Source organism: Diplotaxodon limnothrissa, linkage group LG8, assembly GCF_057381915.1.
Source record: "Diplotaxodon limnothrissa isolate DT_005_m linkage group LG8, D_limnothrissa_male_GT1.1, whole genome shotgun sequence".
NCBI classification, from domain to species: domain Eukaryota; kingdom Metazoa; phylum Chordata; class Actinopteri; order Cichliformes; family Cichlidae; genus Diplotaxodon; species Diplotaxodon limnothrissa.
The window spans coordinates 11,897,696-11,921,873 of NC_140603.1; the positions used below are offsets into that span (position 1 = coordinate 11,897,696).

A 24,178-nucleotide genomic window follows, 5' to 3' on the forward strand; every position below is an offset into this window, starting at 1 on the left:
TCTAGGAGAGATAATTCAGGCTGAGCAGTAAGATGGTTTGAACATGTGCAGAGGAGGAAAACTGGCTATACTGGACAAAGGATGTTGAATATGGAGCTGCCGGGTAGGAGGAAAAGAAGAGGAGAACTACAGTAATGCAGAGGGTTGATGTGACAGAGTAGGATGGTAGAGATAGGGTTTGATGGAGGCAGATGATTTGCTGTGGCGACCCTTGAAGGGAGCAGTCGAAAGAAGGCGACGGTGATGACTCTGTGATTATCATATTTCATCATATGTGATCTCTTTTCTGATCTCCAAAACGATTGCTTATTTCTATCAAACCAAACCTTTTTCAAATGTGATTTGAGAAGCTTTTGCATAGTTGCACGCATATATCTGTTACTAAAGATGAGCACAGTTTAGACTGAAAACTGGCTTGATTAGTAGGCTTTTTCGAAATTTAACAAATTTAGCCTACCAGCACATTTAAACCGCACTAATTAGACATGACATTACCTTTTCACTCTAACCCTAACATTTTTATTATTAAGTAATGATAATGACGATAATGATCTAAAAAAAACTGCCAGTGCAGTAAAAGCATGCCTGGAAAGAAAAACACTATCGTAGATTGGCCTCACCAGAGCTTGAACTTCAGCAATGTGGGATCATCTAGATGGAGAACAAAACAAAAGGCCGCCGACATCTAAAGAAAAGCTTTAAATGTCCTTCAAGAAGCCCGGAGAACGATTCCTAAACACTACTTTAAGAAACGACAAAAAAATATTGCCTAAGAGAGATCAAACTGTGTTGAAGAATAAAGATGATCATACTGTTTTTGCCTTGTATAATCTATTTTTGTTTGAATAGGCACAACAAAATGGATAGATGTCTGCCTGGATACTATATTCCCATTTATGTATTCATATATTTCAATAAACAGCTGCACCTATTTCCGTGGTGCAGCTCAAGACTTTTTGCATAGTACTTTACAGTAGCTGTGATGGATGTGGAACAGAGGCTAGCTGTGGTGTGAGATCATGACTGCTGAAGTGCCAATCTCATTTTAAAGCTGCTTTTTCTTTCAGGATGAAATATTAAACAAATAGTCTTTACAATTTCATATGATGTAAAGGAATGGGGTCATTCCTACATCATCTCTTGCAATAACACAACACCGATTAATTACGCGTTCTTTTCTAGTCATCACGAGTCTCGTACATCTTGTCCAGGAACCAGCAAATCATCTGCCCCGCAGATGTATGTTGTAGTCTTGGCAGCAGCAAACTCGGCATGTCTGGAATGAATACAAAGAGTTTGATCCGAATACTTCTCAGAAATAAATTGCAAAAAATGACCCAAATGCTTGTTTCAGAACAAAATATTTAGTCAGAATTTCCAGCAGAATTTCAAATACAAAAGTTTCAGAGAAAACATCTCAACAACACTGTGCCACCTTATAAATTAGACTTTTAGAAATACACAGTTACATGTAAGTACTGTACCATGTGACAGGGTAAGTGTTAATCAAACAAAGTGGAAAAACAGTCACTGGTTTACTGGCTGTAAATGTTCCTCTCCAGTCTTTAACAATGCACTCATTGCATTAATGACATAAATAACTGCAAATTTACAGCTTGTAGTTGACCATGGCTGGTTTCCCTCTCTAACCTTTTTTCATCAGAACCAGCTATATATCATCTTTGCTACATCTTGTATTTAAAAAAATGAAATGATAGTCCATAAAACAAACTTTAGACTTTTTGTAAGTGTATATAACCAGAGTTGAACTGTTATTTATGTTGATTTAGTGTAACTATTTCTGAATGATCAACTTGTGTCTCAAACCATTTGCATTTATTGTGATTGCACCATTGCGTATCAGTTACTGTCGTTTGGTTTCTCATGGCTTTGTTCACCCATCGAATCTCTTTTTCTTTTTGGTTTAACTTTGTGAACATCTCCCATTGTCAGTGTTTTGGATAGCAATGGCAGCTTAACTTGGGGTGTCAAGTGCTTGAAATCCTGATTTAAGTAAATAGGCATTATGCTTTAGTTTGCCTTCTGCTTGTCTGTATGAGCACAAAACAAGCCATTTGCACAAGACTTTGTCGAAAATGCTTGCTCAAGTGCTTCAAAGAATTGAAGTTTTCTAAACTTTGTTAGCATGGTTGTTATAAAGCCAGGTGAAGGCTCCTTTGTGCATTGGCATTCAGGTATCATACTTTAATAAATGAAAAACAAAAGGCAAGTTATACAGAGTAGAACCTTTGGCGACAAAGAACACACAGTATCCCTGCCTGTGTTTAACTGTTGGTGAATAGTGGTGGCAGTTTTTAAGAGCTTTGGTGAGTTGCCATTTGGTCCCAGCCAAAGTCGTGGCCAGTCATTTGGTAAAATTTAAGATTAAAAGGTCTGTAGAAGTCTCTGAGCCTGAGCAGGACTTCAGAGGGTATCTGTGGATGGGGCCTCCCCTTTGACTTCCCCAGGCAGCGAGGCCTGCTGCTCCCCTCAGGCTTCTTTAGGCAGGGGAAACCTTTGGTCTGGTTGAAGTAGAAGTGCTTATCTGTGACCACGCGCTTGAGCCCTAGGAAGTCCTGGACCCGACCCATTTCACCCGCCGGGTCTGTTACAAGGCGTTCGCCGCTGACAAACAGGAAGCGCGACATTGGAAAGTAGCGCAGCCAGTTCTCTAGGTGCTTGGCGTAGATGCCGATGCGTACAGCGCTCCAAGACGTGTCGATGAGGCCTGTGGTGGCGTTACGAAAAGCCAGGTTCTGAAAGGATGGAAGCCCGGGAGATTTGGACAGAGTCTGCGTGTAATCGGAAACAGCGCGCGTCACAGGGTCCCGAACCACCACGATAAGCCTGGTGTGGCGGCTCATGGAGAAGACGCGCCGAGGAGCTTCTTTGGTGATGAAGTAGCTCGGCGTTTTCTCCATGGTTATCTGGCCTTCCAGAGTACGAGGCATCAGGTTCCTGGATGAAAGAGAGAAAGAGAGAAAAAGCCATTTAACACAGTCGAAAAGCCCCCCCAAAAAACCCCACTACACTGTAGTTACTGAGAGCTCACATATTAAGAGTACATATTAGAGAAATGATACATTCCCTTAATATTTCCAGCACATTCCTTTGACGATGCCTCACTTGCCTTCGAGGCTTTTTGATTTCGGTTTGTAATTAGAGGGATAAATCGGTGATTAGAGAGAGATAAACATGGCATTAGCTGCTGGCACTGATGGAGTGACCATGTGAGTTTAGTCTGGGAGGGAGCTACTGAACGGCTACTGTAGGAAAACCGCGAGGCTATGCTAACCTCAGAAAAGTAATTTCCTCATCTCATCTGCGGCCTCCTTCTAAACAAGCTCATAACCGCTGCTCTTGCTCCTGTGTTCCTCGATGATGGGAGAATGTCCGGCTGGCCTGAAGTAATAGCCACACTGCTGTAATACCACTAGCATTTCTTACAGCACTGCTCTCACTGACACCTGGAAATCAAAAGTATAGCAGCTAACTGTTACCTAGCTAACTTTCATTATCTCGTACTGCTTGCTTTGAATTGCAAACACACTGCCAGCTGTCGGTCTACCGGCTGCTGTCGACTAAAACAGCTGCATGCTAACTACAAAAGCTTCCAGCAATCACGAGGAAGTTCCTCCAGAAATTTAGTTTAGATTACTACTTGAGTAAAATGTTATATTTGCAGTTTGGCCATCTTTGCTAATCAAAAACACTGCATTCACTCGCCAAGCGGGCATTTTTCAACAGCAGACACTTTGACCTGTCACATTAGGAAACCACAGGTGTTACTAATTACTGACGGTGCTCTGTTGTGGCTTTTCTCAGCAAGCCGAGACAGGACAGCAGAAAGAGTATCGCGCCGGTACCAGGGCCCCGAAACTGAAGCTGCTAAATGGAATTCAACTGTCATTAATCTTTTATTATTTACATGTGTGCCTTTTCTGCAATGGCTAAATGTTTTTTTTCCAGAAAATGGTCTATTGCTCACATTCGGGAATGTGGGAAGACTCTTAGAAAGAACATGGTCAGATAGTCAAGTTATTTGGACAAACACACACTTTAAGGGTTTAGATAATCTACAAAAGCTCCAATATGACTCTGCTGTTGGTTTCATGCATATTTAGGCTTTATAGTCAAAGCCAGTCAAAATATGTAATATGAAATATTATTTGAAAGTAATTTGCACCGCTGTGAAATTTAAAACGTCGGCTCACAGTTTAACCCGAGGGTAGAAATGGCATGCGTTTGTTTTTCTCTGACTTGGAATGAAATGCAATGTGATGAAGAAGTTACTGTCAAGAGGCAACAAAATGAAAGTCACAGTAACTCTGCACCGTGCCCACTCTTTGACATTGAAGTACATTATGAAGTATGCTTCAGTTTGTCTCTTTTGCTCCCCATATTTCAGTCCACTCCTCTTTGCTCTCTATTTCCATTATCCCCGCCCGAGTGGACTGACCTCCTGCTCGCCATTGCTGCCACATCTTTATGACGTGACAGTTTATTTTAAAGAAGGATGCTTCAGCAGAACAAAAACTTATGATTAGACTTGCTTTGTGACTTATTTCGGCAGCGTCTAGGCACGGCAACACACTGTCCTCATGCACAGTGTCACGCTGATTTTTAGTTGTAATTTAGGCCCAATCAGCAATCACACAACATGTGTATGCCAATACAGCTGAACCATGCCAGAGCCCACCTCACCTCCAAGCAGGCAGTGGCACAGAAAACTCAAACACGCCTGAACGCAGTCAAAGAAAGTTGACTTTGCAAATGTAGATTGTGTAGAATGAGGTACGAATGAAAAAGTAACTTTAACCCCAGGCCAGTCAACTGATGAGGCTTGGGGCATTGGTGAAATAACCTTTACTATATCCTCTAACTTTAATGTCTAATATTTGTCTTTGCAGGAAGCTTAAAGTAACATTTTAACCCTCCATCACCAAGTATCTCATATTTGATGCATGAATTTCTGACTTTAAAAAAATCTAAATCAATTGCATAAGATGTTGCAAATATGATACAAATTAAAACTAATATATAGAAATTAATATTTGATTAATTTTTGCTTTAAGTTTTTTTAGAATGTTCAAAAAACACAAAAAAATTTTAAAATGTAAAATTTATGGCTAAATTTAATGTTTCAGGATTTACAGGGTTAAAACTGACATGATATGACCACCTTGTGGCCTAAAATAAAATAATTTGTGTTGGTGCAAATGGCTTTTTGGTTCATTACCTTTGCACCAATATGCCTAACAGACGCAAGTCTTTCACAAATTACTGGGAGCTGGATTTGGACAGATTCCTTTTATTTTATCGATCAATCCATGCTATCAAACTCAAGCAAAGTAATAACTAACAAAAATAAGATCCAAACGATAAACTGGGATTGTTATTTAATTTATGGACTATTTGGGCTGTGGTGGTGTAACTGCATTTCTACATTTCAATTATACTACTGCAGCAGTTATACTTGCGGACTGCATACAGCCCAAAGGTATCCTATAATAGGGCTCACCATGTCTTCTGGTCCAATCCTGTTATTGCCTTTGGCTCCCTGCTTATTATTATCAGTACTTGGGGTATTCTGGGCACACTTTGGCTTTAAAAAAAAAAAAAAGGGCTGCCCTCTTCCTCTTGATCTTTACCCCTACTTAGATGACTCAGACTGAGAGGACATACCTCAAAAAGTTCAACAAACCCTGACCGAAGCCTGTGTTTGACTGAGAGTCTCCATAACCTGCCAGAACAGATTGTATATAAATCGGGGGGAAATGGGAGGGAAAGGAAAACCTATTTGTCTCGTATCGTTTACTTCATTCAAATGCTACCGTAACACCAAAATGGAATCTAATAACCTCCGTTGTGAAAAATATTCTGCCAATTTTCCCTCTCCTAAAAAAAACAACAAAACGCACTGGTTTGCAAAGGAGATTCAAATCGCAGGCAGCAGTTTGTGTTATAGAAATCCAAGTGGAGAAGAATGCCAGTGTTGCAACTGTGAAAGATCCCTCAGCTAATTTCCATGCTTCCCCCCTTCCCTCCTCAGCAGGCATGTGGTGGCGGTTGGGTCGGAGTCTTCGTGGTTGGTCTGCAAGTGAGGGGCTTACTGGGGCTCTGGTGTGTGGTGATGGAGACTCCATTTCTCTCTCTCTCCCTCTTTCTCTGATCCAACACACACACTCGGCTCCAACTCCGGCATGTCCCCTGGCATGAAACTCTGAGGGTTTGATTGATTGATTGATTGGTAATTTATTTCAACATGTGAACAATATACAAGTACATTTAGAAAAGAAATGAGAGAAAAAAAAATATACTATACAAATTACATACAAAAAAACATTCTGATTAATTTACATGTTGAAAGGGAGTGGGAAGAAGTATACACTTATTTAATGCCACCCCTGTCCCATAAATTATCAGTGAATATTTAGTCAGCTTCCTTACTGATATAATTTGTAATAAAAATAGTGAACAGATTTCTGATATACTATATACTATAATATCACATCATGAATTTTTTGTTTGTTTGTTTTTAAATAGAGACATTCACTTAATTTAAATATTTTCCTTTTCTTTATAGATCGAGAAGATCATATTTTTATAACTCTTTTTGAACAGTTTTATGTTTGGACATTGCTTTAATTCCATATTCAGTTTGTTCCATAGTTTCACTCCTTGAACAGAAACACAAAAGCCTTTTCTTGTAGTACGTACCTTCATTGTTTTGAAGTTACAAAAACCCCTTAAATTATAACTTCCTTCTTTCAAAAAAAACATACTCTGAATATTACCTGGCAGTTCTTTATTTTTTGCTTTGAATAGAATTTGTGCTGTTTGGAATTTCACTAACACCAAATACACAACTTATGGCATTCATAAGAAATGTCTGACTCGGATTATGGGGGCTGAGGCAAAACAAAATTGTGAAATGTACAACAAATACCTAAAGGAAAAAAAACGATGCTGTTCCCATGAGTCCTCTCTCCATTAGGGCGTAGTGTAAGCTACAACCTATAGCTCAGACGTTTCTAAGCATGTCGGTCGCGAGTTTATTTCTGGTGACCACATGATATAAGTGGCAATATAGTTTTTATGGATCTGAGTCCCAGAAAAAAAGAAGCTGAAGACCTCGTTTGTATCCCAGGAAAGTTTAAGAGCTCTGCCTTTCAGAGGAAACTGCACTCTCACATACAGTATGGGCAAAAGTTGTTGAAGCTAGGTTAAGAAGATGCTGAGAGAGCACTACAGATGTGATGTTTGCTTTGAGAGTGTTGATGGGGAAGTATTGAGAAGCTCAGAGTGTTTTTGTAGAATACATGTATGTGAATGAGAGAGAGACAGGTGTAACAGTGACGATCCAATGAGTACAAGTAATGACGGAGGATAATTAAATAATTAAAAATAAAAATAAAAAAAATAATTAAATACTTGGACTCATCCACACAAAGCAATGGACAGAGCAAAAAGTAGGTGATTTGTGACAGAAGGATAGCAGCAGGAGCAACAGGGAAGGTTTACAACATGGTAGTGAGATAGTTTGGAGAAAGGAGCACTGAGAGAAAGACAGAAGTTGAAGAAGACCAGGATGGGACAGATTAGAAATAATTACTTCTGAGGAAATGACTGGAGGAGGAGGGATGGTGGATATACTGGGCAAAGGATGCTGAATGTGGAGCTGAAGAGCAGGAGGAAAAGAAGAACTCTGTAGTGAAAGAGGAGAGGATGTTAGGGATAGAGTGAGATGGACGCAGATGACCCATAAAGGGAGCAGCCGAAAGAAGTGGAAGAAGACGATGCTGTTTTGGTAAATTTACTTCTCCTTATCCATCCTTGCCTACCTGTGTCACCCACTTTTTCCAATATGATTCCTGAAATCCCATCGGAAAAACATGTGCGATCGATTCAGCGAGTATTTCCAGCTGAGAAAAAAGAATAGTCGCATCCTTTAATTATCATATTTTCTGGCCCATTAATATTACTGTCACAGGAATCAGCCTGACACTGGAAAAACTGATATTAACACCATCGATACCCCCTCCCCCTCTTTTTTTAATTGTATTTTTCTGAGTTTCCAGCATGTTTGAACTATTTCGTGAGTGTGCTGCAGCACTAAATGGATGTTTCATTTCAGTCAGGCTAATGAACGCCACAGTAACCTGTTTGAGGCACAGAGGGGCTTCTATTGACGTCGTGTTTACATTTTTAGGCCACACAGTGATGGAACACAGGGTGGGGGGAGGAAAGGGACTGCCGGTAAGGGTGGATTACAGCTGAGAGAAGAAGAAGAGGAAGAAGAAGAAGAAGATCAGCGATTGTGAGTCTAAAAAAACAAAAGGCGAGAGCCACAGATGGAGAGAAGAAAAGCAGCAGCGAGAAAGCACAAAACAGGGGCATCTCATCTAATCTCCCATTATCTCATGAAGATGAGAAGAAAATCAAAATGTTTGTTCTTTTTATCTGATCACAACTGGTGTGTGTGTATGAAATGGTGCCAGAGAGAGTTTAGGGCGACCTAGCAACCTGATGTTTGTTTTCATCACACCTCTCCCATCAGCATCTGGAGCAGGAATGCGGTTTGGTCCGATAGTATGCTGATGTGCGTTTATCTGTGCATACAAATGCATCCAGGCACACACACTGTCTCTTTCGCACACACACACTCTCTCTTTCGCACACACGTTTAGCTTGTGGTCTGTGTGGGTGGGCTGAGGTTTATTAGAGACTGTTTAAATGGCTGCAAACTTGTGGGCTTTTATTTATCAACAGAAAATGAGCACACATCAGTTTAGTAGTTTGTGCTGCCCTCAAAGGCAAGAGAAAAGCAGGGGCTACTTGACAAACAGATTATCTGAAAAAGTATTTTTCAGCCACCCCGATTAATCAGAACAAAATGAATAATTTTGGATTTTGATGAATGGAGGATAAAGTTTTTCTACAGTTTGATCATTACGGAATATAAGGCGGGACTTCTCGTAGCTAACACTACAGAGTTTGATCTTCTTTTATAAAAGCAAAAGGAAAATATCCCATGTACTAAATTGTAGATTAAATTGATACATCTATTTTCTTTCTAATACCCAGCAAAGATTATGCACATTCCTACCACTTTTTGCAACCTCAACGCCTTATTTGTTTTTAAAAAAGCGGTTTGGTAAGGTAAGGTACTGTGAATGCTTATTATCACTTTTCCAGTGGTAAGCACATTCCCCGGCCATTTCCATTTCTGTTTGTGCACAACCCATCTTGCTCTGTCTGTCTTCTCCTTACACACACATATATAAACACAGCGCACACATGTGCACACTGTAACCATCTGAACATGCCCTCCACAGGATGGACCCACATCTGGGAGCAATGAAGTTCTTAGTTTGTGTGCGCGTGTTGGATGTGTGTGCGCATGGCGGAGATGAGGGAAGTGTTTCTGGTTTAGGAAGTTTCCCTCTGGTCCCAGGGTTCGGAGCTCTGAAAGCTGTGATCCATACAGGCTCTGCCGGGCCTGAGGCCAGATCCCCGGACCCTCTTAATCCCCACCAGCCTGCGCTGCACGGAAATGGACTCTTCCACCCCGAAGGTCAGGGGCAGATGGTTGCGTTTCACGGAGCGAGACCACCGGGGATCACGGAGATCATGTAATGCAACATGTCATCACGAGCAGACTCTCTCGTATGTGTTGCGTTTCCTTCCTCTATCTCCGACATTTTTTCTCGCCTCACCTCCTTTCTTCCACTCCTGATCCCCCTTTTTTTTTTTAACAACTTCAAAGCTTCCCCTCGGCCTCTACTGTATCCTTCAAAGTGAGAATGTTATGAATGCATTTGACATGTGTGAAGGGATTTTAAAACACACTGACATCCTCAAACCACTACAGAGGGACGTCTGAAGACGGATACAGTTAGCCTGCGTGTGTTCAAAGATCTGTAAAAGCTGCTGCGTGGAGGGAGAGGGTTGTCATTACTGTCGGCAAATACAGGGCTGAGAAGTTTCTGTGGGCTGATTAGAAGTCAGCAGGGACTGTAAGCAACTCAATAAAAGGGGAGCTAAAGTAATGCTTCACTTTGTGTCTGTTGGAGTCGGGCCATTGCGTTAGTTGGATGATGTTTTTGGCTGCTTATCTTTATTTAAATGTACCCAGTGCCTTGTATAAATACAAGAAATCTTGCACATCTTCTCCTTTACTTCTTTGGCTGCCAAAAATAGATTTGATCAATAATAATAATAACAAAAGGAAACTGAATGTGGGATTCTTGTGTGTCTAAATGCAATTCAAGAGGCTTTTTTTAATTCAAAGACGACACCCTACAGGGTTTACGCAGCGTTCATTAAAAATGTAAGACCTTTAAAATATTCCAGGCAGTGATATTTAATTTTATATTACATTTTGTTAATACTTCCCAGCAGTATGTAAGAATTCCTAGCATTAAAAATTAATTGACGGGCTGACCGTAATCAGACAATGAGCTTCTAAGTTAAAATAGCTTTAGTATGAAGTATTGGTAAGAAGTGGTCAAAAAGCACTTACAATGCAAAAGTTACTGTCTCTGTTAGGACCTATAAGAATTTACGCCTGCTTACTGGACGCGTATTCAGTGTTTTTAATGCTTCTTGGACATCTGTGCTATGTTATAGGTTGGCACAAGAGTCTTACACAATATCTGTGTGACATAAATCCATCACAGATCATGTTACGCTCCCTTCAGTTGTGTACGTGTGTGTTTTTGCGTGTGTGTGGCAGACTATTACACGCTCTGAAGGTTGCTGTCTGGCTGACGCACCAGGGTGGCGATGAGTATTTTTACCGAGGAGGTTTGCATCACTGGGGTAGGTCGGTAGGAAAGAGCTGAAGAATGCGTCTAGCTGAGGGGAAAAATAGAGGCGTAACAGTTAATAGACACATCTCAAGGCCTGAGAGCGGTGAGTGAGCGAGCGAGCGAGGAGCAGTCAGAGTTTCCCCTGAAAAAAGATCTGAGCAGATAATGAAAGAGGAAGCTCGGCATGGTTTTGTTGTCAAACCTATGTGTGAATTTCAATAAAACCACTAAGCTGTAGCATTCGGTGGAAACCGACTGCACTGAATGAATGTGTTTTATATTGAACTTCTGCCTTTTTATAACACATTATATTTTTGGGGGAGTAGCTTAACATTTTGGAAAATACTACACTCGTAAATCTCTTAAAGAAGACAGAATGAAGATCAGGAAGAAAGGATGTGGTGATAAGATCTTACTGATAACAGAACAGCCCGTAATGACAGAAAGCACTAAATACGGAAACCCTCATGAATGTCTGGGCGTGTGAGTCTACTTTTTTGTGCCCGTACAAGTGAGTTTAAATAACTGTGTGTGTGTTTGCACGTGCATGGCACTTCCCCTGATTGCTCCCACCCTGCTTGACTTATCAAGTGGGAAAATCTACTGTTGTGCTCCTGCCGGGGCCCACAGCGGCCCGCTTGTGGGGCTTTATCTCCGAGCAGCTAGCCAGGGGGCCTTTAAGGGGCCCCGCCCTGCCTTTCCCCATCTCCCGAATGCAGGATGAATACGGCCAGATAGAGTGGGTGGAGAAAGCGAGGGACTCTTCCATTTCCTCCCTTCTCAAATGTAACCCCGGTGATGTCACAATGTCACGATCTCACCGACATCACAGGACGCTGCAGTTGTATAATTAGGCTGGCAGTAAGATGTCAACACTTGGGAATGCATGTGAGCATGAGAGAAGTTTCTTTGGATTAAGCAAATACTCAATGAACTGCCCTAACACCACTTACTCATATGAGAATGTTTGGTACTTTATCAAAGAATATCCAGAGGAAGAGGACACAAACACACGACTCAAGAGCAAGAGCGAACCAAATTGTGTAGAAACATGAGAAAAAAACAAAAGAAGAACGCTACAAGAGGGGAAAAAAAGAAACTGCTGGAAAATTTGAGTGTAATGAGAACCAGATGAGCGAGCAAGTGGGAGGCGGGAACAGGTGTGGTACATTAAACACAGGTGATACTAATGCAACTGAAGGTGGGACAAAAAAATCACAATATAGGGAAGTCAAAGACAGGAAGTAGAAATCACTAATGTACAAAAAAGACCACAAATTACAAAATAAAACAACAACCAAAAAAAAGCAGTTATAATTATGTTATTACTATGTTATCTATACTACGTATATATATTTATATTATTATTTGCTCTTGACTGATGTGCACTGTTTGGCCTATTGACTGAATGACAATAATTCAATCAAACAGTGCACGTCTACAGTTCATGTATAAGCCTGTTTTGGACATAATAATGAATATGAGCATTTCTAGTCACTATGTTCACTATAAAAATAATGAAAAAATTTGATATAAATATATTAAAACCATACGGCAAAATGTATATCATTTTTACAGCTTGACAAATCTATAATAACAGTAATTATAATTTTATACCACAAATATGACCCATTATAGCAAACAGATAAATTGCTGTTTATTGCCTTTTGACTTGCTGTTAGTTTGCCCTCGGCCCAGTTAGTCCAGTTAAATATTAAACATGTGCAAAGAGGTACATGCTGTAATGTTTACCCTTCCCTTTGACCGTGCACTAGAACCAGGGAACACACGCTTCCACTAATTAAACAGCTCCTCTAAATGAGTACATACACATGTGGGACAAACACACCTCAGCAACGCTATAATTGACTCAATATGGACTTTTGCTTGCCTGGCAACTCCCCAGGTCCCGACCAATAAGAACACTCGATACTGTACGATCGTGGAAACCCACTTCCGAGCAGTTGCAGCCTTCATCCCTGTGGTTTCTCAGCTCATTGTTAGCACTGTCTTAAGCTGAAAAACGGAAATTACTGCTGGCAGAGACTGGGCTTTTACAACTGGAAACCATCCTTGCAGCGGTCTGCCATTAGTAGCATCTATCAGGCTCTTTGCAAGCTTTGGCTACATTTGTCCAGACATCAAACATTCAGGACACAGAAGGCTTTTGGATGAACATGAAGCAGGAGCTGGTGTTGGTTTCCAGATTTCCACCCATCACCGTGTCTTGTTTGATGTTTTGCTTGTCCTCAAATTCAGCTGTAGCTCTCTCTGCCAGAGTTTCAGGCATAATTAACCTAATTTCCTCTCAAAACCCACACAGACATCACTAACAATCAACCAGTTATTCTAAGTTGGTTAGTTCCAGTTTAGGGGAGTTTTCTAGGAAGGTTTTGTAGCAGACAAAGAAAAGTGTGTTTTTCTGTGGCTGCAGGTTCTCACGACCCACCCACCCCCAAGCCCGTCAGGCAGTCAGACATTAAACAGAGATGGACACCAATGAGAGGTCAGCAGCCACACACAAATACACAAACCGTCAATAATTACCTGCCTCTCCAGTGAGAGCATTTGTGGCAAATTTGGTGTGGATTTGTGGATTAATATTAACTATGAATGAAAAGCAGGAAACATCGTAGAGGAAGCAGAATTAAAAGGAGACTTAAATGTCTGAGCTTTTATAGATTGTGGAGCTGACTAAAAATCCCCAGAAGATGGCGAATGTATAAAAGAATATAAAGACATTTTAAATATTTTTCTGTTGTTTTTTACAACAAGCATTTTGAACATTTTGGAATTCAAACTGTTTTACTAACTATTACTATACATTAGGGTTGTTAAACGTAAACGTATAAAATAAAAAAATAATTTAAAAAAAATTATTAAAATAATGAAAATAAATTAAAATAAATACAAAAAAATATATAATTGAAAATATATAAAATTAAAAATATAATAACAAATATGAATATATAAACATTAAATTAAGTTGAAGACATAATTCACCAGTTTGTGGTTAGAAAAAGTACCGAATTTTTAACATAATGTTAAATTGAAAAAAAAAAAAGATTTATTAATCACGGTTAAATGAATATCAGTGTTGCATCATTAACATGGACGATGTACTGGAGTTAAAAATATTCATTTTAAAGGGATATAAAACAGTACTTATATCCCAGAACTGTACACAGCTTCAAATTTGCTTACCATAGTTCCTCAAATATGAGTAAATATGGCCAAGCGCTACAGATCAAAATGAGCCTATGACTAACTCTGGTATATTTAAAGTAATGTCCACCAATGTAAACTGGGGTTGTTAAAAAACAGTAGACAACATAATGGCCAGAGGTGTGGTCGACATGATCAAATAAAGGTCTCAAATAAGCAATAATAAGCTGTTTGTCTTGTATGTTTACCCTCCTTTTGTTCGTGCAGCGGTCATCAACATTCACGTTAGATTAGCAAAGCTGTGACACCATGAGTGCAGTGGGTAGCTGCTGGCCTATGAGTGAGTGGAGCATATAAGTATAATAGGTGCTTATTTAAGTGAAATAAATAAAAATGTGTGCTGTATTGTTACTGTAACATGTATATTTTTAAAAAATGTAATGTAAAAACCTTTTAAAAGTAAAAGCCTACATCTAATTTATAAGTATATATATATATATGTGTGTGTGTGTGTGTGTGTGTGTGTATTCATATGCACAATATGAAGTGTTACCATTATTATATAGTTATTGACTCGTTAGTTTTGTTTCTCTCCTCACACCTCTTTCATTTCCTCTTTTTCATTTATGAGTAAGCTACGTCTGCAGATCTTGCACTATTTTTAAACCCCCCCCCCCCCCCCCCCCCCAATCTTTCCTCATGCACGCTCATTTAATATAAAAAGACTAATAACAGTGTAAAGGGGGGAAAAATAAAGCAAGAGGTTTGGTGGAAATGAAGGCAAATGATGTGATGAAAAGAAGGTGAAGGAGGTAGAAATAGGATTATTATTTTGTCGTCTGTGGCAGCTCATCAGTCATCCTGATCTCACAGGTCTCCTGCTGCCTCGTCTGCTCTGTCTGTTTAACGAGGAGAGGCTGATTTCAATGAGTCTGCGACTGAAGAACAAGAGCGACGCCCCCTCTTCTTTGAGTCTTACTAAAAATGCCCATACTCAGCACAGCAGTTTGGAATTAAAACCCCAAACAGAAGAATTAAAAACCAGTCTGAGCGATGAACAACACAAACTTTCTCTTTCTGTAACTGTGATTGAAATGTGGTAAGTTTCATACTTTCCCCAGTGATCCTTTCATTGTTCATCTCTCACCAGTCATCTGTTTCTATTAAATTTGACTGGATGAAAATGGCGTGCTGGCGGGGGGAAAGGTCGAACAGTGACGAGCTGTCAAAAAACTGATGACAGGGCTACATCAGGCCTTTTTTTGACCAAGTAAAAATCCATACCTCCTCCAGAACAAGTCTAGTTTGATTGAGTCACATTTAATTACAGCGCTTAAGCTTTTCCAGCTGAATTTTGTACTCGTTCTGATAATAACATCTCTCTATATATAGGTAAATAATCTCATGTGTGTCAGTTCTGACAGACATGTTGGATGATGCTACTAATGTTAATGGTTTGAACCCACTTGTTTATTCTTGTAGTGATACAGCTTCAAACATCCAAAGCACTGAACCCTGTCTTCCAAGGAAAGCTGCCTTTCTTTCTTTGCATTTCCTATTTTTCTGAATTCTTTATTGAAAGTGTCTCTTTCCCTCCCAGTCCTTGTTTACTCTAAAAAAACACTCCGTAACACGCAGCTTCCAAGAATGTGAGTACTGAGAAATTCAACCAGAGAATCCCATGTGATTGGTAGCGTGCCCTAACAGGAAATACAACCTGGACATTACTGTCTAGGTGGCGCATCTAACCCTCAGCTGAATTATACAACACGCTCCCTTGGTTTTACGACAAGAAAACGAAATGAGTCGATAAGGAAAGAGAAAGAAAAGTAGTGACTGTGAGGAGGCATAAAGAGAACGAGGCTCTAAAAGGAGTGAGAGCGTGTCCAGTGGCTTTACATTACACAGTTTGAGTGACCTGAACAAGCCAATAAATCCACTCCATCAACACTCAGACTGTGGGGCATAAATGTCAGCTGCGGATGGGAGTACGGGCTTCTTGTCAACAAGATGGAATATTCAGAAGTTAATTCATTTCTGCTGCAACAGCGTGATAAAGGCAGAGAGGAGGAAATCGATAGGAAGAACGTATTTTAGGTGATCAATATGGGGAAATGACATTTATATCTGCGAGATATTTATAGCGTCAAGAAATGGTGGGGAGAAGAAGAAGAAGAAGAAGAAAGTGGATGGAGATCAGGTATACAGCTGAAGCAGTGTGAATGGATCCAAGCTCACACACATGCTCACACTCACTCATTGCACACCATGGCTGTCTGAACCCCCATTCCCCACCACAAAGCCACAGAATCGTTTCCAGTAGATGGTACAGCCAAGGCTTTTCCACATATAAGCATTTTTTCTGAAACAATTTGCCAAATGCTTCCTTTAAGGATGTCCATGTGTTTTACTTGGTTACCAGCTGAAGACAGGGCCGTGGCTCTCTGAGCTCAAAGACACTTTGAAATGAAGAGCTCTGTCAGAGAATACTAAGTGATACTTTCCAGCACAATTTCAGATGATTTTGTTGGCTTCATATGCTACGGTTCTGTTTCAAATTGATATATTTGAATCACTAGGTACTTGGGCTGTAATTACACTTAATTAGTCATATTTTTTTATTACAAAAATAGATTAGATTTGGAATTATGGAAAAGGCAGAAAAGCAGGAAAATCAAAGGAAGGAGGGAAAAGAAAATATTAGAAGAGTGCGACAAATTTGGCATTTTTGAGACAGATAAATTGCAGATATTTGGCAATTTAAGTATTTGATATTCTGATATATCTGTTAATATTTCCTTTGAAACGTCAAATATAAAAAGATTTCCCAAAGTTTGGTATATGTAAATATTTATTTACTACTGCTATGCTCTGTCCAGCTCTGCTAAGAGCAGCTAGTTGTTGTTTAGGGCGTTCTAAACACAATAGCCATCAAGGAATTTGAAAAGTGCCCTCTGGTGGACAAACTGTACAACGTCAATGCTCAAAACATGGCTGAAGGGTGTTTCTCTAGTCGTTTCCTTACTTATTAAAATGTAATTTAACAGCTGTTATAAAAACCAGTTGGCAAATTAGCAAATAGCTAATAATGGCTAATAAGATAAGCTCCAGATACTACAGTAAATGTACTTTTTATACAGACTATAATGTAGCATACAGGGAAAATGTGCTGATGTCAATAAATGGTTACATTATTAAAGTACCTATGCTGTAGATCAGGGGTGTCAAACTCAAATACACAGTGGGCCAAAATTCAAAACTGGAACAAAGTCGCAGGCTAACGTTAATATTTATTGTAATATATTTATTCCTCCAGATATAAGAATGAATCTTTTCTTATGGACTCAAACACGTTTTGCTGAAAAACTGAATATGGAACAAGCAAAACTTAATACTAAACAATATATACATTAGCTGTATAATACCAGTAGGCCAGCTCTAATAGTAATTTGGTATGGCTTCGCGGGCCAAATGTAATTAGTCTGCAGGCCAAATTTGGCCCGCGGGCCAGAGTTTGACACCTATGCTGTAGATAATATTTTCAGAAGGCTATTATGTCTACGATAAAGTTGTGTGTAGTTGCACAAAAAAACTAAAGAAGCTAAGTGATCTCAGTACTTCTGCATAACATAGTTTTTAATAGTTTTTACATTTGGGAAGATATATCCTTAAAATATAAAATAAAATCATTTGACAATACTTTTTTGCACTACTACCACCTGGACTGGCAGAAGGTTTAGCTTAGCTATTTATTTTGTTAGTTTGACTTAGGCTCACTTTTTCAACCATTAGCAAAAACCTTTAGATGCGTTAGTCATTCCATCTGTTTATCCAAAAACTTTAGATATTGTTTATTTACTTATTTCAGTTATTTACTTATTTCTAGTACCAATAAACTTGTATCAGATGTTATGTATTTTTTTTCTTGTATTTTATCATTTTAACGATTTATTTATTTTTTTACCTGGATATAATAGTTACAATAATTTATCCATTAGTTATCTAGCCTTTTTGCTACTTAGCTAACCTGTATCCAACTTTGCGTGATGTTGTGTAAATAAATTAAAAATAATTTTTCAACCTAATATTAATTTTACTAATATTACTTTTAGCTACTTAGCTTAGCATTACCAATCATCCTTTATTCAGAGGCATTAATCCCACAAAGTTCTGATGCATTATGTAGCATTTATTATATGTGATTCTACTTATTTATTATTTCTACAATGTGTTTAAACCACAATCTTTTTCACCCACCCTCCCCCCCAATACTTGAGTAACTCTATGGTATAACATGTACTCCCTCCAGTTCTAAGTAATGTATGATCTAAGCCTTGTTTGGAGTCACTGGACTACTTCCACTTCCTTTGATCATCTATCTGTCTCACATAAAATAAAAAAGTAGATACATAAGTCAGTGATTGTCTGTAAGCCAGAGGACTACATAGCCCTTGGGCACAATAAGTGTCCCCTGTTGCACTCAGGTGTAGGATGACTGCAGTTCTCATCAAGGATGAGTGCTACGTGGCGAGGCGGTGGCTGGATGGGAGGGGTGTTGACTAATGCTCGATAAGGCCTTGTTTAACTGCAGCTAGGAGCCTAATTCATCTCAGCCCCTTCATATGTCCCTGAGCTGTCCACGTTAATGCCTGACCTGTCATTACACCGGTCCAATTCGCGCAGTGTTGACAAGAGCTGTCAGCGGATTAGGATGGAGCAAAAACACACATTTCATTATATCTTCAAAGGAGAAAAGAAAAGAGAGACAAAAAACACAGAGATGTTTTACATCACATCTGTGTTAAAAAGAACAGGGGTAAGGTCACTTTCCTATCAACAGAAAGTATAAAGAACATGTAAAGGTCACTGATCTCTCCACATTTAATCCTGTTAGGTCTTGCTTTGTCATCACTGACACCGGCAAATGGCTTACAAATCGTGACATTTACATTTTCTTTTCTTTCTTTCTTTTTTTTTTACATCTCTTACGCAGCAATGTGCATTTAAAAATAGGTTCTTAGCAAACAGACTGCAGCCAGTAACACTAAAGAAAGAAGATTTTTTAGAAGATAGTCAGCAAACACAGCATAGCTGTAACGGCAGCACTAATCCACCTGATTAGTCTAGTTTTGCACCTCACTTATCTCATGGCTTTGGTAACATGTGAGAGGGAAAAGATATTAAAAAACAAACAAAAAAGGTTTCACCTTCACCTTTAAATCAAAATGCAAGCTTGAGGTTTTCATCAAGGTTACTGTGTATCTTTATCACTTTAGCAATTAATTAATTGATTTAAAATAAATAGAAAAAACTGAACTGAAATCTGCATTTAATTATAATTTAGAGATTACGGAGGACGGGTGAATAAAACAATTAATTTCAAGCCCAACTTTTGGATTCTAGGAAAAATAAGATGATTAAATAATTGATTACTAAGTAAATATACATATTAACTGAAAATAACATAAACAGTGTTCCACTGTTAATGAGCTAAAAATTCCAGTTTGTTTCTTTAACAGTTAATTTTGCATTTTTTGTATTACCCATCTATTGCTGACTCTATTCACAGTGATCCCCTGTCTGTGTTTGTGATTCTCAGACATACTTATTACTCTGTCAGCTCTCTCTTTATCTGTTCTCTGTTCGTAATCTAGATTTGTAAGATAGGATCACAGCTGGTATTTAAATTTACAGATACCACCTTTTGCCACCTAACCATTTAACGTGCTTTTTTTATTTAGTTTTGGGTGTATGTGAATCTGCTGGACCAGCACCTGACAATTCAAAGACACACCTGTTGGCATGGAGAGCAAATCTGTTTAGATAAAACTGCAATAAAAGCGCAGCTCACTCACTTCTAGATTTTTATTGCACTCTGCCGATAAAAGTGTCCCTTACTCTGGTGTGCGCTGGAATTTTTATTGTCCAATTAAAGGTTTTATGGGATTGAACTAGTCCACTTCTGTGCTGTACTTTAATCGTCCCAAAGTTCAGCATCACTGATGATAAACCTATCTTCACATCTTAAACTGAAACTGCCCCGAGAAGCATTTCCCACATACAAAACTTCCCCCATCGTTCATCTTTCTCTTTGTTATCATGCATGCACCGTGCATTTAGCAGGAAATCCCCAGCCTCTTCCGCATTCAGTACCACTGTTAAGTGGTAAAAACGCCAGCCTACACTTGTGCATGCATACTTTGATCTCTGATGTCACTCAGCAGTTATTGCACCCTTCCAGCGAACAGCTGATTACCTGTCGTGTATTGACAACACCTGCCACCCCTCCACATTCACCTCTACCCTTTCCACATCTCTTCATCAAACTGTCATTTACTCTGCCGATCCTCTGTAATGGCTCTCATCTTTCCTCCTCCGCACACTAACTCTTGATTTTTTCTGTCTTCTGCAAATTTGAGGTGATCTGTAACGTCCATCTATGTTGTTAAAAGACAGTAAAAAAGATAAATGTTAACATTTTTCTCTGGAGCGTGCTATCATTAAAAAAAACTGCTTCATTGATTCAGTAGAAAGAGCAACTTGTACCGAAAGAAATATGTCCTTTGAAATCTGGGCCACCATCAGATCAACGACACCACCAGCATCCACAATAACCCACCCTCTCTCTGTGTGATCAGGGGCTGATAGTGACGAAGGCTCTCAGGGGACCAGCATGGACACTTAGCCAGGCGGTGTGTCAGCTCAATAAACAGCAATTTATTGGCAGGGGACTGAATACGCTGCCATCCTTGCAAGCTATCAGCAGAGCATCTTATTGGTGCTGAGAGATATTAATGAAGAGAGAAAAGGTGAGGAAATAGGTTAGAAGAGCTCAGCTCTCCTCAGCTCTCCTCTTTCACTACAGCCTGGACTAAAAGAGACTTTATTTGCACTAATAAGGAGGGAGTGTGTTGAATTTGTTGTGTTATTGTTACATCATGTGCCAGGCAGTCCTATTTCAATATTTAGTGCAACAAGGAAGAGACACAAGAGACACAAACACATATTTTCAGTATGTGAGTCCCCCTTGGGATATATCACCTTTATTTCAAATGTGGCCTCAGCCTGAACACACACACACACACACACACACATATATATATATATATATATATATATATATATATATATATATATATATATATATATATATATATATATATATATATATATGTATAAAATTTAAAATCCTCCCACTGAACCAGTTATTGATGTTTATTTCTTTGCTGATTGAAGGCAAAACAGATTCCAAAGGAACAATTTTTTCCCCCCTTCTTCTTCTTTTGATTTAACATCTGCCTAATCAGGCGTCTGCCACATCAAACTGCTCTGACAAGCTAAATTAAAACCGCAGCTACTGAAGATAAAAGCCATATCTGGTTCAAGTTTCCATGACAGAGCAATCCAATATAATCCGGAGGGGAGCACTGATAGTACAGGCCCGTACAGAGGGGCTCGATTTTTAATTCCCGCACATGACCTGTTATGAATACACCACTGTCGTATTTAAATGTCTTTTATGAAGCTGAATATTTCATAAAATACATGTTTGCGTTTTTAAAATGCGAATTCGTGGGGGAAATGTGTCCGTGAACCAACATTATTAACGAAGGATAAATGGGGTATTCACATTTACGTAAAGAAAGAGAAAGCGTGTTTTTAAACTTATATTCCGGAAGTTTGAAGTCACCACAAACAGAAAGACTTCTTGAGTCTTTTAAGGTCAGTATCCGTTTGCCCATTTTGCTGTTTGAGGACTGCTGGAACGAAACTCGTGATTTTTATGAAAGATTTCATAAGTCCTTCAATAAAAAATAAAATAAAATAAAAAGGAAAACAAAATAAACACGCCTTTACCTGTACCATTCCAGTCCCTTCTCGTAGAAGCGATCGAAGAAGTGCGGCTCAGCGCCCACAGCTCGCACGTCTGGATGGATGCGCAAAAACTCCAGGAGAGCCCGAGTGCCACCTTTCTTCACCCCGATGATGATGGCCTGAGGGAATTTTTTGCTGCCAAAATTATTGGCTATAGAAATATTGTTGGACGGGGGATCACTGTTCGTCAAGTCCGACAGCTGTTCGCGGACAAACGAGACCGGAGACGCGTTATACGCGCCGAGGTGCTCCGTTTCTTGCCCATCTTTAAAGATAATTTTGGTTTGGAGATTACTTCGCTGGTCATACACGGGTCTTGGCAGGGATTCGCAGTAACCGTTGAGGCAGTAAAAGAGGTAAATGAAGAGAATAATCATGGTAAAGAAGACAGGCAGCTTGGAGTGCACCTTCAGGTGTCCAAAGTTGAACGCAGCTCTCCATTTACTACATCCCATGGGTCGCAATCCTGAGCACGGGGACACGACGCAGGAAACATGCCATATCAGGGGGGTTGGATACTAAAGTCAAAGTGACAGCAGCTTAAAAAGCGCCTGTTTTGTGCCACATGTCCAAGTGGCGCAAAACTTGTCCACCGCGCATCCAAAAGCTCCACATGTTCCTTATTATCCCTCTCAGCCCCCGTGACTGTCCCTGAATCCTGCCGTCATCAAAACAAAACAAACAAACAAAACAAAGTTTCTTTAACAACTGGAGCAAAAATCCACAAAATAAAAACGCAGATTCAGCAGGTTGAATCTGCCGCACAGCTCTCCGTGTCTTCTGTGCGCCCCTGCGGCTCCCTGGCAGCGGCTGTGTAGGAAACCCTCAGCGATCCTTTCCGTGTGACAGCCAAATCCACGCCCTGTTTATCAAGCGTACGCCCCCTTCCAATCCTCAGCTCGTGCCACGCTGAAAATACAGCGAAAAATAATTACGCGGGCACGGCGCGTCCCCTCTTCTCTCCGAAGTGACAGAGAGGAGAAAACGCTCATATCGCGTTATTTTGAAAGCAATTTTAGAGAAATATGGTAGTTAGTTTAATTGTATTTAATGCACCGGGAGAGGAGAAAACGTCTGGGAAATGATGAAGAGGGGATATTAGTTTTTTGAAAGCAATTTCCCTTCATTTCCCCTTTAAGTCACCACATCCACTGCTGAACTCTCCGCATACAGGAAAACCACGCACTGAGCTCCAGGTAACCGGTCGCTTTGAGCAGCTCTGTATGGCCAACTAGCGGCCACCTGCTGCCTACTATAGTTGGGCTGCCGGACCACACACACCAGTCGTGCCAGCCATGACACACACACACACATTTAACCTTGTCACCCCTGGCTAACTGTAACAAACAGGTGTCATCAATTTCTCTGTTTCTTTTCTCCTTGTGAGTGGGTGTGTGTGTGTATATGTGAGACCATACCGGTAAACATGAGATAATTGAGACCACCACCAGTCTGTCCCTTTATTTACTTTCTCCTACAGACAAATGCTAGAAAAAACAAACAAACTTGGAAATATAAAAAAGTCACGTATAGCAGCTCTTCTTTTTATTTCTTTTTGTTGTTGTACATGTTGGTGCAGGTTTAGGATTAGGCATTCATCTCCCCGAGACGTCTACTCATTTGTTCTTGAATCTTGCCAAGAAAGCCCCAGGATGCAGATGATATTTTCAGGAGTGACACAGACAGATAAAAAGTCCACATCGCTTCTTCCCTTCCTCCCAGTGATATTCATGAGGTGTACCGCTACACTGAAAAAACACCCAAGAGTCCCGGCTTGACCTCTGTAACCTGAGGATGCTGGCTGACACTCATCACGGCTACAGCTGAAGTGGCTTCAAAACCTGCTAAACACACTAAAGGATATACTATGGTTACTATGTTTGTGTGTGTGTGTTTGTTTGTATGATCCCAAAGGTATTCCAGCATTAAGCAGTTAGAACGCTGGTAACTTTATTGGCACACTTATGATGTCTGTGCCTTTTAAAGCAATGCATTGTACTGCTGGATATAACTAACAAGTTCTCATATGTTATTACAGCTGTTTCAAACAAATCATTCTCTGGGTTTGAACACTGAGCGCCGACGGATTGTCATTTATGCCAACTAATATAAACTGAAAAAAGGAGCAGGTTCGGAGAGGAATAATCCACATCTGCAGTTCTCTTATCGGCCTCTGTGGACCTTTGCTGACTCTGGGTCTGAGTCTGGCTGCCTCGAAGTCATCCTTATATGGACCAGATGTCAGGTATGTTGTGACGTTTGGGGCACATCTGGCCCCTAAAACATATGTCAGTGATCTAATGGAGCTCTAAGTGCCAAAAGTA

General features: G+C 39.8%; 1 protein-coding gene across 1 annotated transcript; it reads right to left on the minus strand.

Annotated features, from left to right (window-relative positions):
* Positions 1-1,381: 1,381 nt before the first annotated feature.
* On the minus strand, positions 1,382-22,653 carry LOC146626375 (heparan sulfate glucosamine 3-O-sulfotransferase 6). Its single transcript, XM_085361267.1, has 2 exons — positions 21,837-22,653; positions 1,382-2,958 (listed from the first exon to the last, which is right to left on the minus strand). Exons 1-2 carry the CDS (start codon positions 22,307-22,309, stop codon positions 2,316-2,318), a joined length of 1,116 nt encoding a protein of 371 aa, XP_085217393.1. The 5' UTR covers positions 22,310-22,653; the 3' UTR covers positions 1,382-2,315.
* Positions 22,654-24,178: the final 1,525 nt, after the last annotated feature.